Here is a 14,187-nt window from a genome sequence, read left to right as displayed (position 1 = left end):
GTTATGAAAAAACCAAAAAGATTTTGTTAATGAAATATTTGAAAATCCCCCAAAAAATTTCTTTACTTTCATTATGCATTTATTTACCTGAACTACATAATGGTCTTATTCATGCGGCATCATGATACGTAGGCAATCCCCATCGGATTCGTTCATAGCCATAATTAATCTAAGTGAAAATTAAAAAAAAAAGAGAAAATTGAGAGGCAATAAGTGAAAGAAAAAGAAGAAAAGTGTGATAAAGACAAATGAGAAAACCAGGAATGACAAAACAAACGATAAAGAAAGAGTAGAAGTGAAAGAAAGGAATTACAGAGTGAAAAAGAGATAGTGAAAGCCGGTATGAAACACGCAGCCGTTGTAAAATAATTGTAGAAGCGTTTAACTGTTCATATGCATTGCATCCCCAATGTGCGATTCCCTATCTGTTAAATATCTCAAAACTGACAAGGGTGTTATGTGTGCAAATTTAGCCAGGTCTTGTTCAGATGGTTCGTTTTGTCGGTAATTTGGCTTCTCACCCCTATTTTACAAGATCAAAAGGAAAGGTTCCAATGGCTTCAGAAAACAATCTCTGTATTATTAACACTGAGGATAGCCTTGAGCTGGCTATTTCACAACTCGAGTCGGCAATTGTCGAAGAAATCAAGATGTTGTGTCTCCGCATGTTGGAAATGTGGGACGCCTCGTCCAACGGTAGGGAACCGCCAAGCGCAATTCCTGGGTTCCCTGAGCAGGTCCCAAGGATGGTTGGAACCACCAACATCCCTATGACTAACCCATTTGTCCCATTTGGGTACCCTTGTACATCATCCAACTTCACCGGTATGCCTTCTGTGGTCTGCCCCCAGGCACCATTGTCTGGAGCACAGTCAATGTTGTTCTCTGCACCACCGGTTTTTACCATGGCACAACCAACCGTGCCTAGGCCATGCTTTGAACCTTCAACATTCATTTCAAAGGCCCGCAATTTCAGTCTGACCTGACTCATGTTACTCTAGACTCGTACGCTCAACAGCCACAATATGAGTCCCCGATTGAGCAAGAAAGAACAGTTAGGAATCCCGAGTAGGAAGAAATAGCTCGGAAGATAAGAATCTTGGAACAAAGCTTGAAAAATATGCAAGGCCCGAGTGGCCAAAAAAGTGTTTCCTATTCGGATTTGTGCATATTCCCAAATGTTCATTTACCTGCCGGTTTCAAAATGCCAAAGTTCGAGAAGTATGATGGGCACGGAGACCCAATTACTTATTTAAAGAGATACTACAATCAGCTGAGAGGGGCTGGTGGGAAAGAAGAGTTGTTGATGGCCTACTTCGGAGAAATCTTGACAGGAATCACCTCGGAATGGTACATGGATCAAGAAATCTCCCACTGGCACATATGGGACGATTTGGCCTAAGATTTTGTCAGACAATTCCAGTATAACGTAGACATCGCTCCAGACAGAAACTCCCTGTCTAATTTGAAGAAGAAAACCGCGGAAAGTTTCCGCGAGTATTCTATCAAATGGCGCGATCAGGCCGCCAGAGTAAAACCGCCCATGGACAAAACAGAAATGGTTACAGTCTTCCAGCAAGCATAGGAGGCTGATTACTTCTAGAATATGATGTCCGCTATGGGCAAGCCATTTGCTGAGGCCATCAAGATTGGGGAGATGGTAGAGAACAGTCAGAAAACTGGCCAGATATTGAGTCAAGCTACCTCCCAAGCTATCCAGAATGGTTTAGGGGGTTTAAGTAATCGCAAAAAAGAGGGATGAAGGAGCCATGATGGCTTCAGGTTCAAGAGGGCCTCACCGATCATTTGACCACTCTTATATGCCACCAAGAACCCCACAACACTATTACCCACATCAAGATGCAGCTTATGCTGTGGTACCGCCCCACTATGTGGTGATGAATGCCCAACCTTACACACGGCCTCAACAGCATAACAACCAAACCCGAGCTCCACATCCCAGAAATAACCATCCCTACCAAGCTCCATATAATCCTCACCCAGCACAAAATGCACACCAACATAATCCACGCCATCGTGAGCCTCCTAGGAAAAATAATTTCACCCCTATTGGTGAATCTTACTCCAGTCTGCTTCAGAAATTAATCCAACTGGGTCTATTACAACCTATGCCTCCCAATCGGCAAAATCCTGAGTCTCCATCATACAGGGTCGGTACCAGGTGTGCATACCATTCAGGAAGGGAAGGCCATGACATAGAAGATTGTTGGGCCCTCAAAAGGGCGATCGAAAATCTTATCGAAGAAAAATTAATTGTGCTAAGGGACGAAGAAATCCCTAATGTGACCAACAATCCATTACCGGCTCACAATAATGGGCCAGCCATTGGTATGATTTTTGATGACAAAGCGTTTGAGCCAGCATTGAAGAACATTGTTGCCATCGCCAATTCAGAGGCAAGACCTAAAACAGCGGTGAATTCGGCCAAAGCCAAAAAGAAAGTTGCTCCAGTTCCTCAAGATGTTGAAACAAAGATTGGGCCAGCACCTGCCAAGAACTTTGTATTCTATGTTCTTAAGGCCCCGAGAAAAGAACAACTCATCCTCAATACTTCCAAGAAATCTGATGAAAGAAAGGCGGCATTGAGTGTGCCAAGATTGTATGTACCAAAGGGGACCTATGTGGCATGGGGGCCGGTAATTTCATCAAGGCTGACTGAGCCCGTGGTTATCAGCCTCGCACCACAGAGTTCTATAAAAGATCCCACCGCAGTCCCCTGGAACTACAACAGAACCATGATTACATATAAAGGGAAAGAGGTTATGGGAGAAATTAACGAGATGAATCAATCTGGGAAGTACCACACCCCAGAAGAGCTAAAGAATTCAAAACTGAACAGGGATAAACAGATGTCGTCCAAGAAGCCTGTAAGCAATGAGAAAGTAGAAGAGTTCTTCAAAAAAATGAAAACTTCAGAATATTCAATAGTTAACCAACTTCGGAAGACTCCTTCCCAGGTCTCACTCTTATCTCTGCTGCTGAGTTCGAATGAACACCAGAAAATGCTCCTCAAAACACTGAATGAAGCATACGTCCCGGTTGATACTTCTATCAAACAATTGGAAAGAATGGCCAAAAGATTCTTTGAGGTCAATAGGACTTCCTTCAGCCACGATGATTTTCCCCAGAGGGAGCCACCCACAACAAAGCCCTCCACTTGACTATCAAATGTGAGGGCTATTATGTGAAAAGAGTGATGTTAGATGGTAGGTCCGGGGTCGATATTTGCCCTCTCTCAATACTCCAGAGAATGGATATTGGAACAGAAAGAATCCGAGATAACAACGTCTGTGTACGAGCTTTTGATGGGGTCAAGAGAGATACAATAGGGGAAATTGATCTGATTCTGACCATTGGCCCCGTGGATTTTGAGGTGACCTTCCAGGTGTTGGACATGGAAACCTCATACAATTTCCTGCTGGGTAGACCAGCAACACTTCACTAAATGGTCAAGTTTGAATATGAAAATCAAGAGATTGTTGTCCACGGAGAAGATGCGCAATCCATTTATCGGGAACCTTCAGTCCCGTGTCTTGAAGCTAGGGAAGGCAGTGAGCATATTGTGTACCAAGCTTTTGAAATTGTGGTCGCCGACAAATTTGAAGAAGGGGCCCCATTACCTCATCCTTGCTTGTCTAATGCTTCGGTCATGGTCACCACCCAAATGATTAGACATGGGTACAAGCCTGGAAAGGGGATCGGGTTGTCTCTGTAGGGCATCACTGAGCATGTTACCCCAATCGCCAATGAGAAGTATTTCAATATGGGTTTTCGAGCTACAGAGGCCGACAGAACATGGGTGAATAAGCGCAAAGAAAACGGGTGGGTCCTGTCCCAACTCATTCCACATCTCGCCCAATCATTTGTCAAACCAAAGTTTGTCGAAAAAGAAGAGGAGGCTTTCACGGCTGAAGAAGTCGATGATATTTGCGAAGGCTTGAAACAAATGCTATATGAGTCCCACATGGTCTAGCCATGGGAAGGCATGAGCATGCCGAGGTACAGTATATGCAGCCGGATTTCAAGCTCCAAAACTGGGAGGCTACCCTATTTCCCATAAGGCGGGAGTCCTTGTAGTTCAGTCTTGCCATCTCTTCTACATTACGAGTTATTTCAGGGTGTAACTCGAGTGTTTTACTGTATTGTCTTTTTAGTCTAATGTAAACCCTCATATCTTCAACTCAATGAAATGGAATCAATATTTCATCGTCCATAGATGTCTCTTTTCTTTTGTTCTGATTTTGCTATTTTTTCTTATCTTTTTTCTTTTCAGTTCTAATAATGCAGACTTAAATAACATGACATACTTGCGAACTTCATACCAGATCCTAAAATGATGTCTAACTTTAAAATAATGAATCAAGAGCCAGAATATAATGAAGATGAGGATTTTAGGGAAATAAATTGAGAATTAGAACAATTTGAGAATAAGCCTAAGCCAAACTTAAATGAAATCGAGCCGGTTAATTTAGGTAGTTTAGAAGAGATCCGAGAAACTATGATAAGCATTCACGTTGATGAAAGAACCAGGGACGCCTTGATCCAACTTTTGTTTGAATTCAAAGACGTGTTCACATGGTCTTATGATGATATGTCAGGACTGAGCGTTGATTTGGTGGTGCATAAATTGCCTACCTATCCCGGTTATCCACTTGTCCAATAGAAGCAAAGAAAGTTCAAAACCGATATTAGTAATAAGATCAAGGAAGAAGTCATGAAACAACTGAAAGCTGGTGTGATCCGAGTGGTCCCAGTGCCGAAGAAAGATGTAAAAACCCGAGTGTGTGTTGATTACCGGGATTTGAACAAGGCGAGTCCCAAGGACAACTTTCCACTGCCAAACATCCACATTCTTGTTGATAAATATGTTAAACATGAGATATAGTCTTTCGTGGATTATTATGTTGGGTATCACTAGGTTATGATGGATGAAGAAGATGCTGAAAAGACTGCTTTCACCACACCTTGGGGCATTTACTGTTAAAGTGTCATGCCATTTGGTTTGAAAAACGCCGAGGCAACTTACATAAGAGCTATGACTACCATCTGCCATGACATGATGAACCAGGAAATTGAGGTATATGTGGATGACGTGATCATTAAATACAGAATGCAAGAAGACCATGCGCGAGATATGAGGAAGTTCTTTGAGCGGCTGCGCAGGTATGACTTGAAATTGAACCCAGCTAAATGTGCATTCGGAGTTTCGTCTGGGAAACTTCTGGGGCTTATAGTCAGTTGGAGGGTATCGAATTAGATCCAACAAAAATAAAATCTATTCGGGATTTCCCCCCCTCCAAGGACCAAGAAAGAGGTTATGAGCCTGCTAGGAAGGCTAAATTACATCAGCAGATTCATCGCTCAGCTTACCACCACTTGTGAGCCCATATTCAAGTTGTTAAAGAAAGATGCGGCAATTAAATGGATAGATGAGTGTCAAGAAGCTTTTGATGAAATCAAAGAATATCTGTCAAATCCGCCAATGTTGGTTCCACCCGAGCCAGGAAGACCTTTGTTCTTGTACCTGACAGTCTTGGAAAATTCTTTTGGTTGTGTTCTAAGGCAAAACGATGTGACCGGAAAAGGAGAGCAAGCCATATACTATCTGAGCAAGAAGTTCACTAGTTATGATGCCAAATACACTTTGTTGGAAAGAACTTGTTGCGCCCTAACTTGGGTCGCCCAGAAGCTCAGACATTATCTGTTGGCTTACACAACATATCTCATAACCAGGATGGATCTTTTGAAGTATATATTCCAGAAGCCAATGCCCACTAGAAGGTTAGCAAATGGCAGATCCTGCTCACCGAGTTTGAAATTGTCTATGACAACCACACGACAATGAAAGCCCAAGCCTTGGCGGATCATATAGCTGAGAACCTGTTCGATGATGAATACCAACCATTAAGCACTTATTTTCCAGACGAGGAAGTGAACTCAATTGAATTAATTCCAGAGAATACCAATGCCTAGAAAATATTCTTTGATGGGGCAGTAAAAGCAAAAGGCGTCGAGATCGGAGCAATTCTGATTTCGCCCACAGGTCAACACTATCCGTCCATAGCCCGGCTCCGATTCTTCTGTACAAACAACACCGCCGAGTATGAAGCCTGCATCATGGGCATGAATATGGCAGATGATCTGGATGTAGAGGAATTATTAATTATGGGGGATTCTGATTTAATCATTCGGCAAGCCCAAGGCAAGTGGGAAATTCGAGACATAAAACTCATCCCGTACATGCAACATGTGAAAGATCTCAGCAAACGGTTAAAGTTCGTCGAGTTCAAGTATATCCCTCGAGTGCACAATGAGTTAGCTGATGCACTAGCTACTTTGGCCTCAATGCTGCCGTACCCGGGTAATGTTCATATTGACCCGCCGGAAATCCAGGTTCGAGAAAGGCATGATTATTGTAACATAGTTGAAATAGAGCTAGATGTTCAGCCATCGTATCATAATATCAAAAGGTTTTTGAAAACAAAAGAATACCCCGAGCAGGCTAGTGGAGACCAAAAGAGAACTATCAGACAAGCAGTTTCTTTTTGAGTGGAGAGGTCCTATACAAAAGAACTCCAGATCTGAATCTTTTGAGGTGCGTAGATTCTCAAGAGGCTGAAAATATCATGAACGAAGTGCATTCGGGAGTATGTAGGCCTCACATGAATGGGTATGTCCTTGCAAAGAAAATCCTCCGGGCAGGTTATTACTGGATGACCATGAAAAAAGATTGTTTCAGTTTCGTCTGGAAATGCCATCAATGCCAGATACACGACGACCTGATTCATGCACCGCCTTCAGAGTTACATCCTATATCAGCACCTTGGTCATTCGTTTCCTGGGGCATGGATGTTATTGGGCCAATCGAGCTGAAAGCTTCAAATGGGCACAGATTCATCTTGGTTTCCATTGGTTATTTCACAAAGTGGGTCGAATCAGTCACTTTCAAAGCCGTCACCAAGAAAGCAGTGGTGGACTTCGTGTATTGCAACATTATTTGTCATTTTGGTATTCCTAAAACTATCATTATTTGTCAACCGATGCCCGTCGCTCCAAAACTAGTCAAATAATGTGCAAACCTATAAAAATATACTCTAATACTCATAACAAATTAATTTAGACAAATTCCCAACTCTGCTCGTAAAGACGATAAAGCAACCCTCGAGCCCACGTGCCCGGATTCCGAAAATTTTCGAAGATAAATATTACCCATAACATTACGAACTCAAATATATGATTTATTCTCAATTCCATGCCCAAATTCGTGGTCAAAATCCAAAAATACCAATTTCTAGGTTTTCTACCAAAATCTCAAATTTTCCACAATTTTTCCATGAATTTCCATGTTAAAATCTATATATAATCCATGTATTTAACTTGCAATAGGTGGGAATCACTTACCTTGATATAGATGATGAAAGTCTCCTTATCAAAAGCTCCAAAAATCGCCCACCCAAGTAAAAAATGAGAGGAGATGAGCCAAACCCCGCATTAAAACCAATCTGCCAAGGCCCGCCCTTCTTCGCAATCGCGGGAATGCCTTTGCGATCGCGAAGGCTAAACACACTGCCTCCACATTTTCCTCTACGCGTTCGCGACCCAATGGCCATGTTCGCGAACCTGGTGACTCCTACCCTTTGCATTCGCGGAGGCTTAACGCCTGGAAGGCCCCCAACTCATTTCCTCTTCACGTTTGCGTGCGCCTACCTGCGTTCGCGTAGGCTTCCAGTACCTCAGCTTCACGTTCACGTCTCTCCCATCGGGTTCGCGATGGGAAAATCCAGCAGCCCCCAAAAGTCTCCTTCACGAACGCATGAATCCCTTTGTGTTCGCGAAGAAGGAAACCAGATAGCAGCAATCAGCAGTAGCAAATCATTCCAATTTGGTCCGAAACAACCCCGAAACACACCCAAGGCCCCCGAGACCCCATCCAATCACACGAACCAGTCCCATAACATAACACAGACCTGCTCGAGGTCTCAAATCACCTCAAACCACGTCAAAACCATGAATCGCATCCCAATTCAAGCTTAATGAACTTTTGAACTTCAAACCTCTATATTCGATGCCGAAACCTATCAAATCACGTCCGACTGACCTCAAATTTTGCACACAAGTCACATTCGACATTACGGACCTACTCCAACTTCCGAAATCAGAATCCGACCCCGATATCAAAAAGTCCACTCCCGGTCAAACTTCTCAAAAACCTTCAAATTTCTAACTTTGGCCAAATTAACCGGAAATGACCTACGGACCTCCAAATCCACATCCGGACTCGCTCCCAATACCAGAATTACCATACAGAGCTATTCCCACACTCGGAATCCCAAACGGACATCAATAATATTGAAATGCACTTCAACCCAAATTTATGAAATTTTTTCAAAATGCCAACCTTCCACAATAGGCGTTGAAACGCTCTCGGGTCATCCAAAACACGAACATACGCCCAAGTCCAAAATCATCATACGAACCTGTTGGAACCTTCCAATCCTGATTCTGAGGTCGTTTACTCAAAAATCAAACCTTAGTCAATTCTTCCAACTTAAAGCTTCCGAAATTAGAATTTTCTTCCCAAACTAACTCCGAACTACCCGAAATTCAATTCCGACCATACATGCAAGTCATAATACATGAAGTGAAACTACCCAAGGGCTCAAGCCACAGAACGACGCACTAGATCTCAAAACGACCAGTCGGGTCGTTACATTCTCTCCCACTTAAACATACGTTCGTCCTCGAACGTGCTAAGAACTGCTCTGGAGCTGTCCGAAATCATTGTTTAACACCTCGTGCACCTACCAGTGCTACCACAACCCAGTTGAGCATATTAGCTCGAGCAAATCTGAAGATTCTCTCTTTTATTCAGTCAAGTTAGCCTTAGAGCCAAATTCCAACATCTGAAACCCTCTACCAGATCTGTTCCCAACATACGAACACCGTATCCATCACTACACGATGTACCAATACCTGATTATATACTCTTACAGAATTCACACCATGCACCGCATTATTCACATGACCATAATGACATCCCCTGACAACAATAGCCAAAATCCCACGAATTTGATGCCCACAACACATCTCATGAAGCATATAAGTCCTGTTTCATCTCTCGCAATACTGCCATGACAGAAGAGATGTGTAGAAACTCATAACCACCTGCCGAATCACAATTCATGGAGTCTTTCCTCCCGACAAGAACCATTACCTCATTTTGGACTGAATATCAATATTTACTCTTTAATGTGCCTCATATAAATCTGATTGCACTGATCCGAGGTCCAATAGTCTAGTCTCACCCAGTACAAGCTGCTCCGGCAATAAGCCACCTCAGGCATTGCCAGAAGTCTCATATGATGCCACCATGTGCCAACAAGTAACAAACTTGAATGTGATACATAAGGAAAAATGAACTCTGGAATGAACTACTCAACCCACATAACTAATTTAAACAACCGAAAAGACGTTATGAACCTTCCTTAGAAAATAAGAAACAAAACACACAAGAATAAATATTGGGGAACTATACTCAACATCACACTGTTGCGGCGTGCAACCCGATCCACACATGATATCGTTGTGGCGCGCAACCCGATCCAATCATGATACTCGTGGCGGCGTGCCACCCCATCCAAACAACATACCCGTGGCGGCGTGCCACCCGATCCAACCATATACCCGTGGCGGCGTGCCACCCGATCCACACGTAATAATCTAAAGAAAACACACATCGAGCCGTAACGCTTATACTCATGAAATGCCCGAATATCAACCATAAGCACGCCAAGTGCATAATACAAATCATGGGGAGACGGGTACCATCACACGCTATAAAACTCAAGCACAACTAAGGTGCGATATATGATCTGCATCTCGAGAGCCATCCTGCTCACATAACACCACCTCTACGTGGGACCCCAACACATTGTACAATAATCAATCCGTCTCACAACCCACATGGTAGAATAAAGTATTACATGGAGTAGTTGATGACAGAAATAACATCCAAAGCCCGAAGACTCCTCCGCAAGCAACGCTATGCTAAAATGAACACATCCAGCCTGATATAGAGTACACACTCACATTTAGACCCATTCATAGACCTCAAGCCGATTCTGATCGTACTGTACTGAGTTAACAAACTTTCAAGGACCCACCCCTAAGAATAGCTGTCAAATCCAGAACAAACTTCCATAATTCACAACCAATCGAACAGAGCGCCCTTCAGGCATAAATTCTCACATTAGCTATAGTACCACAATCTCCATACTTGTTTTCAATCTTTAATCAATCAAGTGACTACATGTCACACTTATAAAATCCTCCCATGGGATATGCTCCCATGGCCTTCCGCATCAGGTAACAAGTGTGCACATCCATACCACCGATCATACTAATTCCGTAAAGCGAATCAAGGATCTGCAATTCAGTACACAAAGCCTCTTACACATGACATCAGATGACCATGAAGACAGTACCAGCTTACTCTAAACATCTAACTTCTTTCCTGCTCATCTGAGCTCGTGACATTTTTGTCGATATCAAACTGCAACCTTGATCCTCAACTTCCAATTCCCATGCCGCTCACTGCACCTAACATACCAATACGTGAGAGTACAAGAATTCCATCATGACTCCTGATCCACTAATAGACTAAACACTCCATCACATAGCAACCTTTTACTTAACTCATTTCAGGAGAACCATTGCAACACGCGACTGAATTCCCATAACCGCAGAAAATACAATCCTCAAGTGGTGGTCTAAACTACCATAACTCTATCGGGATCCATCTACACATAACAAGCCATAATACTCGAATGCCTCCAAATAAAATCATTTACGGCGGCCGTCAAGCCTCGCACGTACTGCCATAAATCACATGTATAACTTAATACGCTGAAGGAACTGATCATTGCCACCATCATGCCAATTCAACCATTGCTAACTGATCCGACTTCTTCTAATTTACTCTGAACTTGCCTTAGGAATACTAATAGCTCCATTCAAAACATCATGAACCCAAATCCGCACTCATCCTGAGTGAACTTATTTCACGAGATCACGTTGTCTCCAAAACCCACGAACCATCTCATACCCTCCTTATGCGCATATTCACATCTTCAACCGGTACACCTATTCTAAAAATCCCTTTATGAATCTGAAGTTATTTTCTCCTATTCCTCTAATGCCACACCGCAGACCGAAGATAACGTAGAATACTCCAAGCTACTTTTGTAATCCGCTGCTAAAGCTTGATACTTAACCATACTACGGACTCGAAATCCTTAGGCACCGCACTTTAACTTTTGAATCCACTCGGACCGTTGTTGAGAGTCACCCACTCTAACTTGTTCCCGAATACAATCAAACTCCAAGGCCCTGCTAGCACATGAACACCCTCTCAAAGAAGCAACTAAATGAATTCCTTTCCTTGTACATCACATCCACATGAAGCATAGACTCTGAGTCTTCCCAAAACCTGAACATGAACCGATAAGGCCAAATATAGCACACATTCCTCAAATACTTTTGCTCAAATTACCACTGATGTATTCTTTCCTTAGTCATAATAACCCACTAATATACCGATGACCAGAAACCGCACAAGTAAAAAATCACGCAATCCAATCATAGACGGTGAGGCTCTCCCACTTAGCTTGAAGCTACAATTACATAACCCTGAAACCCACCGAGATTCCTTCTTTCCAATTGACGTCAGCTAAAAGTCCAACAATGCATTCCAAGCTCGAAGTCATGTTGCATCTAAATAAAATCCGTGGACCTAGTCTCTACCCACCATGAATTTCCAAATGGCTCCAAACTTTCCTCAAGGCACGTGGCCATCCTACCACGGAACCCATATGTTACTCTGCCACTCTCCTAATTTGGTTAAACCCTCTCTTTTAAGCAACTACTCGACTTCTGCTTCTCATACCTGGCCTCCTAGAAATTTAACCACTGCATGACACCTCCCACATGTCCTTCCTCATCCTTCGCTGCTGAGTTGTTGCCTTAAATCAAAATCTATCTCTGTAGCACTTGAACCAATTGATCGCTACCAACTTTAAACCTTTCCGAAGATCATCTTTCTCGAACCATCACACTAGAAACACCAATTCGATTCCAAAATCGCTACACCCCGTTATTTCTGACAAACGCTTCTCCAGCACCATTTCACAATACCCTTCCCTGAAGGCGAATTGAAGAAGACCACAACACCGGCAAACTTAACACATCGAATCAAGAACGACGAAACCACATCACAGATGAAAATTCCATCACACTCGAAATACCAAGTCTCGTTACTCCATCAACCCAAACCTGAACGTTCGTAGTCCGATTGCCTCTCCTCCGCCGGAACTAAATGCCGAACCTCTAAGCCGTGAAATGAGAAGTCCTTCTATCATGTCATTTACTGCCACTTTCCATAGATAAGCACCCTACCATTACACCAACACTATGCGATAGCAACGTACTAATCATCATAACAATCAGAGCTAAATCTCAAACCATAGGCAATACTGATACTGAGCTGAAATGATAGAACGACCTTCCGCAAGGCGACAACAATAGCCCAATCAAATACGCATGGAGAAACATCCCGCACCACATCTACAGTACTATTAAAATTCCTCGATTCCAAATTTATAACAAGCGCTTCACGTCGCATAAGAGTGAATAGGAAGGAAATGAAGGAATAAGTCTCAAAGGAATCAAATCACACGATGAGGAATCAAGAAAGGGAAGTGTTCCTAATAGTCCTGTAACCTCTCGAAGATAAGTACAGAAGTCTCCGTACCTATCCGCAAGACTTTACTAGACTTGCTCATGACTCGTGAGACCTATGTGAACCTAACGCTCTGATACCATGTTGTCACGACCCAAAATCCATAAATGGTCGTGATGGCGCCTAACACCGCTGTCAGGCAAGCCAACAATAGTTAATTAACTCGATTATTCATTTTTGTATTTTGAAATCAAATTTTTTCTTCAATTAAATAATCAAAAATAAAATTTACAGAGTAAATGATAATATTTTATCAATTACAATACTGAACAATTCATAAGTACCCCCAAAACCTGGTGTCACAAGTGCATGAGCATCAACTAGGAAGTAAAATAAAATACAGCATCTGTCCGGAATTAAAATTAAACAGGAAAAATACAAATAACCCTGAAGGACACTCTGCTGGATGCGGATCGTAACCTGAAATGTAGCTCGCGGCAAATCCCCGCATCATCCATGCCTCCGTGCCCAAAGGACCACCGGACATAAAAGTACTTGCACAAAAATGTGCAGCAAGTATAGCATGAGTAAGTAATTCATGTGTACCCAGTAAGTATCTAGCCTAACCTCGGAGGAATAGTGACGAGGGGTCGACATCAACACTCACTAGTGGTCCAATAATATCAGGCATAGTAAGGAGGTGAACAAATATGAGGCAAAGTAAATAAATGAAATAAACAACTGTAAATATGTGGTGCAATTATCCTCCTTATAATAAACTCAAGCTCTTAATTAGAAATTCCTCCTCAACCGGAGCGCATATATATATATATATATATATATATATATATATATATATATATATATATATATATATATATATATATATATATATATATATATATATATATATATATATATATATATATATATGTATGTATAATGGACCTCACCAGATAGGTTGTTATAATTCGAATCAAGGAAAGACTCACAGATACTCTGGCTTCTTGCCAAATATTACGCACGATTCCATGAGGATATTTTTATAGAAATGCCGAGGCGTACAGCCCGATCCAACATAAATAATAAAATGTGCACTACCGAGGGTCGAACGGCAAGAACCATAGATGCATCTATTAAACTGTCGAGGTGAACAGCCCACTCACATGAGAGTGTGGTACATAAATTCTGCCGAGGCGAACGACCCCGATCCTATTAGAATAAGAAGTACATAATCTTGTCGAGGCGATCGGCCCGATCCCATTAGAATAAGGAGCTTTGACGGGTCCATGACCCCACTCACGAATAGACGCGTGAGTTGTAATTTCTTTAACAAAAACCTTTCAATGAAACATATATATCACGGAAACATGTCGTAAAAGGAGTAAAATTATTTGGTGACTAATCATGAACTCATGAAGTCTCTACAA

At 42.3% G+C, this 14,187-nt stretch overlaps 2 protein-coding genes across 2 annotated transcripts; both read left to right on the top strand.

The window, feature by feature from the left end:
• Positions 1-1,772: 1,772 nt before the first annotated feature.
• LOC104096909 (uncharacterized) lies at positions 1,773-3,182 on the top strand. Its single transcript, XM_009603366.1, has one exon. It carries the CDS (start codon positions 1,773-1,775, stop codon positions 3,180-3,182), a length of 1,410 nt encoding a protein of 469 aa, XP_009601661.1.
• A 2,968-nt stretch (positions 3,183-6,150) lies between these two features.
• LOC138900369 (uncharacterized) lies at positions 6,151-6,570 on the top strand. The gene has a single exon (XM_070187106.1). The coding sequence runs from the start codon at positions 6,151-6,153 to the stop codon at positions 6,568-6,570; it is 420 nt and encodes a 139-aa protein (XP_070043207.1).
• Positions 6,571-14,187: the final 7,617 nt, after the last annotated feature.

The sequence above is a fragment of the Nicotiana tomentosiformis genome, chromosome 10 (genome assembly GCF_000390325.3).
Source record: "Nicotiana tomentosiformis chromosome 10, ASM39032v3, whole genome shotgun sequence".
Lineage (NCBI taxonomy): Eukaryota > Viridiplantae > Streptophyta > Magnoliopsida > Solanales > Solanaceae > Nicotiana > Nicotiana tomentosiformis.
Note: the sequence above shows the minus strand (reverse complement) of the source record. Positions and strands in the feature narration are given on the sequence as shown.

What these genes read in the sequence shown, in the direction of transcription:
- LOC104096909 (XM_009603366.1), top strand. Translation starts at nt 1,773, where the DNA reads ATGGCTTCAGGTTCAAGAGGGCCTCACCGATCATTTGACCACTCTTAT.
- LOC138900369 (XM_070187106.1), top strand. Translation starts at nt 6,151, where the DNA reads ATGGCAGATGATCTGGATGTAGAGGAATTATTAATTATGGGGGATTCT.